Source organism: Cyprinodon variegatus, unplaced genomic scaffold, assembly GCF_000732505.1.
Source record: "Cyprinodon variegatus isolate N-32 unplaced genomic scaffold, C_variegatus-1.0 Scaffold811, whole genome shotgun sequence".
In the NCBI taxonomy this organism is placed as follows: Eukaryota; Metazoa; Chordata; class Actinopteri; order Cyprinodontiformes; family Cyprinodontidae; genus Cyprinodon; species Cyprinodon variegatus.
The window spans coordinates 220,216-226,103 of NW_015151264.1; the positions used below are offsets into that span (position 1 = coordinate 220,216).

A 5,888-nucleotide genomic window follows, 5' to 3' on the forward strand; every position below is an offset into this window, starting at 1 on the left:
GATAGATAGATAGATAGATAGATAGATAGATAGATAGATAGATAGATAGATAGATAGATAGATAGATAGATAGATAGATAGATAGACTCAGCCCTCACCCACCTGGAGACGAGGGACTCACATGTCAGAATGCTGTTTATCGATTTCAACTCAGCATTCAATACCATCGTCCCCCAGCAGCTCATCGGCAAACTGGTCCAGCTGGGACTCAACACCTTCCTCTGCAACTGGCTGCTGGACTTCTTGACGGGGAGACCACAGGCTGTTCGGGTCGGTAGCAACACCTCCAGCACCATCACGCTGAACATGGGGGCCCCCCAAGGATGTGTGCTTAGCCCCCTCCTCTTCACTATGCTGACCAACGACTGCACTCCAACATTCGGCTCCAACATCTTCATCAAATTTGCAGACAACACAACTGTGGTGGGTCTCATCAACAACAACAATGAGACGAACTACAGGAGTGAGGTGAGCTGCCTGGCCACGTGGTGCCAGGACAACCATCTCCATCTGAAGGTAGAGAAGACGAAGGAGATTGTGGTGGACTTCAGGAGAGGGCCTGCCCAGCACGCTCCCCTGATCATCAACGGTGCTGAGGTGGAGCAGGTGAGTAGCACCAAGTTCCTGGGTGTCCACATCTCCCAAGACCTGTCCTGGAACACCAACACCGCGTCCCTGGCCAAGAAAGCCCAACAGAGACTATACTTCCTGCGGAAACTGAGGAGAGCAAGAGCCCCATCCCCCATCCTGCACTCCTACAAGGGCACCAGGAGCATCCTGATCAGCAGCATCACTGTGTGGTACGGAGACACTGCAGCGCACCATGAAAGCAGCTGGGAAGATCCTTGGTGTCCCCCTCCCCTCTCTATTGGACATTTACCACTCCCACCTCACCGACAGAGCCACCAGGATCGCAGGTGATCCCACCCACCCCGCCCACAATGTCTTCACCTTGCTGCCGTCCAGGAGGAGGCTGCAGAGTCTCCGGGTCAGAACCAGTAGGCTCAGAGACAGCTTCTTCCATCAGGAAGTGAGGATGCTCAATTCCCTCCCTGCCCTGGCCCCCTTCGCCCCCCCCTGACCCCCCAATAACCCCGTCCTCCACTACTTCCCCCACGTCAGGACTGCTACTCTATGCACTATTTGCACCATTCGCATTACTGTTTACATATTTAAATATTTTGATATTTATTTCTATATCTTAGATTTTTATTTTTATTTTATGCTATGGTTCTATATTTAATTATGCACCGTGGGGTTGAGAGGACTGAAACTTCATCTGTGTTGCATGTTACCATGTAGCACATTTGACAATAAAGTTGAGTTGAGTTAAGTTGAGTTAATCTCAGATGCTTCTACAACGACATTTTACACCTAAACTAAGTCAAGGTTAAAGACAATTTACCATATACTCCACTTGTTGGTCAATTTGAACACAGCCTGATTTATCTCAGACCCTTTGAAAAACCAAGTCAGATGAGACTGGCATCACAGTGACGGCATATAGGGTAGCAGCAAGGCTTTGGTTTGGGCCTCTCTGTAAGCCTGGAGCTCAACACTACTCCAGACATTTTGAATTCAAAAAGCGTCCTGGATGGGAAACAAACAGTCTTCAAACTGTCCAAGTGGTTTGTTTTTTAACTATTTCGGAATTTAAGTTTTGAGGGTTCTCAATAAGCCCATAAACCCAGAGGGACCAGACAATCACAAACGGTAGTACACTATTAGTGAGTTCATTAACTTCTGTAAAGATGTGATGTTATCTTAGATAAGTGCTTGTCATGTTTTGAAGAACAAGTCATCGATAACGACCAATATCCAAAGCTTAATGAACTTGACATTCAAGGAAGGATATCCTGACATCTTAAAGCTGTACAACGAGGGACATAACTTCCGTTTGATCTCAGATCAGATGTTGACATTTCTTTATATGCTGATGATGAGACTATGTAAAAAGAAGCTAGTTTCAGCACAATAGATGATGTTCTATCTGATGGATCAGGCTAACATCTGGTTCTGTTCTACAGGTGTTGGACTCATAGGACTGAGCATTGGGCTGGTGTCTGTCGCAGCTGTGATTGTGTCTGTCAGTGTCATGTTGCTCCGAAAAAAGAAGATGAAAAGGGTACCTCCTTCATCCCCCATTTATATTCAAGTTGACAGCCTTCAGGAGCTTTCACCAACAGGTGTGGATAAGAGTGGTCACTTTCCACTCCTTTCACATCATTGTAAACCAGCCATTGGGGAGACAGGATGTTGCTCTAATGCCGGTCCCAAGCCCGGAAAAATGGGGAGGGTTTAGTCAGGAAGAAAATACTTTTAATCTTAAAACAAAAGAAAAAAATGCCTTTTTTCTAATAGAAAGCCAAACTTCATGAAAAAACTTCCAGACTAAAATCCTCCCACTGCAGTAAAATTAAGCAAAGGAGAAAAAAAAAGAGTAAAATACTTAATTCAGCATTACTGTGGCTCTAATCCCTTCGCCGTCTAAAGCTTTGCTGCTGCAAAACTATCAGGCCTTTGCACACAGCTAATCATCATCTAGGTTAGGACCCTGTAACACCTTGCCGATTTAGCCAGCGTATGCCTGACGTCCCAGAATCTCCTAAAAAAGCTAGCGTACGCTTAACTTTTTATGTATGTTTTTAATGGGGGTATACATAGCGTATTCATAACGAGTCCAGAACTTATGACCACAGCCTAACTTATGCATAACGCATGGTAGCGTAACGCGTGCTCAAAAAACACCTGCTGTATGCCGACGTGTTTTAGCGTGCTTCAGTGCACTTCAGTGTGCTCATTAATTATACAAAATGTACCCATTACTTATCCAATGTATGCCAGCGTTTTTTCCAGGTTTTCCGTACATCAGGCATAAGCTGGTCACTTATGCCTGACAAAAACACTTTAGCCCCTGTGACAACTTGACAATTTATGTCAAGTTGTCACAGGGGCTAAAGTGTTTTTCATCAGTGCTCCTCAGGGAGCACACTGGCCGGCATATCTTGGATGTTTCCCATCTTCCACACACCTGATATCAATTGATATCAGATTATCAGGGTTTCCTAGATTGCAATCATCTGAATCAGGTGTGTTGAAGCACAGAAACTTCTAAACTATGCAGGGCAGAGTGCCCGGAGGAGCAGGGTTGGAAAACACTGATCTAGGACTGCATTCTGCTAATGCATGGGTACCAAACAGGTTCCAGAAAGGGCCGTGTGGCTGCTGAGTGTCTTTCCATCCAAACATTAATATATCAGACTCCAGTTCAGTCTTAACAAGTGGTGCATCAATACTGATATAAGTATCGGAAGGTGCCCCGATCTAGCACTAAAATGGTAGTATCGGCGAGTACCAAGAAATAGGGCACTGATACCATTTTGTGAGCCAAAGGTTTATTCATCAATTGTCACCCATTCCAGGTAGGCAATAAAAAGGTCTACTGGATTCACTTTGTATTAGTGTTTTTCCTACTTCACAAAGGAAGGCAGCAGCTTGACAAACCATGATGGCAATTATTTTATATCCAAGTTGTATGCAGTTCTTTGGATATATACACACACATCAACTTCAACCATACGGTATCGGTATGGCATCTGTATCGGCCTATACTACACAGCCAGGTATAGGGTATCCTATCGGGGCTAAAAAATGGCATCCGCGCAACACTAGTTAAGACTAGTGTTGCGCCTACCTGTATAGTTTGGCCGATACAGACAAATTACCGATACCATCTGTTTGAAATTGATGTGTGTGTGTATATGAAGAACTGCATACTACTTGGATGTAAAATAATTGCCATCATGGCGTCGTCAAGCTGCTGCCTTCCTTTGTGAAGCAGGAAAAACACTAATACAAAGTGAATCCAGTAAAACTTTTTATTGCCTACCTGGAATGGGTGACAATAGTTGAAGAAACTTCTGGCTCTCAAAATGGTATTAATGCCCTATTTGTTGGTACTCTCCGATACCGATACCACCATTGTAGTGCAATAACGGGGCCTCACCCGATACTGGTATCGGTATCGATGCAACACTGGTCTTAACCTGGCCACTTGGTGAGATGACTGGAGTCTGGTGTGCTATTGCTTTCGGATGGCAAATCACAGAGCAGCAACACGGCCCTTTCTGGGACCAGTTTGGCACCAGTATGTTAATGGCTTTCTCTACCATCAAGCTACAACCCTCCCTCAATCTCAACCATCATCCTCATTTTCATCTTGCTGCATTCTTCCTTTGGGCCTCCAGTCTACCACCAGTGTTACCTAAAATCACCTATTTCATCTGTTCAGCCATATTATTGTGGTTTTGAGCTTCCACTGGGGCCCGAAGACCAAAAACTATATTTCTCATTTCAATACAAATCTCTAATCAATGCTTGTCTTCTGCATGAGTCTTGCCAGGTTGAAATACAAGGCATGCAAGTATTTTTTGTCAGCAAATGGGTGCTACGCAAAACTCCACTACTTCCTGAACTTAAGGCAGCTCTTCTTTTTTCAGTCTTTTTCTACTGGATGAATTGATTCATCCTGGTGTGTCTGGCCATTTCCGTTATGGTTCCTGAGGTCAGGCACACCTGGAATTAAAATTCAACCCAGAGAAAAAGACAGAAAACAAAGGAGCTGCCTTAAGATCAGGAAGTAGTGGAGTTGTGCATAGAGCCCATTTCCATTGATCTTTTTAAATTCAAGTGATTGCTGCTATCCAGAAAAAAGTGAAGCCACCGGCCGCCATATTGTTACTCCCCACACCCACAGAGATGCGCAGTAAAAAGGCCTACATGTGTAGCATTTGGCGGCAAAAACAAGCAGTTTGCTGGCTGTGGGGAGTTTCACAGATAATTTCACAGTCAGTGGATGAACCAAACAAGAACATCCAAATATACGCCGATGGATCCTATAGTATAGTATGTAGCCTAACATTAGTCTGGCTATCTGGGACAGACTCAATGAAATTAACTTAGTTAGCCATTGACATTGTGTCTAATGTTAGGATAATGCTGTCGTTTTTGTAGTGTTTGTTGTATTTCTCATTTGAAAAAGTCATGTACTGAAATATTGATGAAAAAAAATGTAAAAGTGTACGGCATCAATCATTCATTATCTGTAAATAGGAAAATACTATAGCATTAACAGACATGTACTTGTAATTCAGTCTTGATGTAAAATCTTTAAATCATATATAATATGTAATTACCATAACAATGTCATCAATACCTGTATATGATATGCACATTATCAATTTAGCACTTTTGGCACATCTGTATACCAGTGTACATAATCTGCATCATAGAGTTGAGTTAGCTCACTGTATGACTAAATAATGAAGTCTCTTATCATCTCTAGTCAATGTTTATATAACAAAAAGAAACAATTCTACCAGATCATCCAGTCAGATTGGATTTTTTTGTTGATCTCTCACCACCAGCTTGGTTTTAAAAGTAATCATGGCACAGGCATGAATTTTTGCTTTAAATGAAATCAATAAAACAGACATCTCACCACCATTTCTTACAGTGGCGGGCTGTTCATCTGGTACCTAGGTCTTCAGTGGGCACCCCTCAACTCAATCTACTTCTTATCGCTTGACATCCAAATGTATATAAATATATATATTTAGAGAATGCATATGATATTTATACAAAGTTATTGTTGCATACTTGCAACAATGGGTGTCAAGTGGTTAATTTCCCCACTGTTTTATTTTAATAAAAGAAACCACCAGTAGTATTCAAATCTGAACAGTAATAAGCTCAGGTCTAACAGAGAGGAAGAATATTGTAAGGGTGAATACAGAGCTCAATTAATCAAGAAGACCAGCTAAGACAAAAGCAATCCTCTACTCCAGAGGTCTTCAACAGGGGGTCCGAGATCCCTAGGGGGTCCACAG

General features: G+C 42.8%; 1 protein-coding gene across 1 annotated transcript in view; it reads left to right on the forward strand.

Annotated features, from left to right (window-relative positions):
* The window catches only part of LOC107098812, a 5,779-nt gene extending 2,355 nt beyond the window's left edge, over positions 1-3,424 (forward strand). The window contains exon 4 of the mRNA XM_015396660.1: positions 2,028-3,424. Coding sequence (XP_015252146.1) covers positions 2,028-2,302 — 275 coding nt within the window. The 3' untranslated portion in view covers positions 2,303-3,424. The remainder of the gene's footprint in view (positions 1-2,027) is intronic.
* Positions 3,425-5,888: the final 2,464 nt, after the last annotated feature.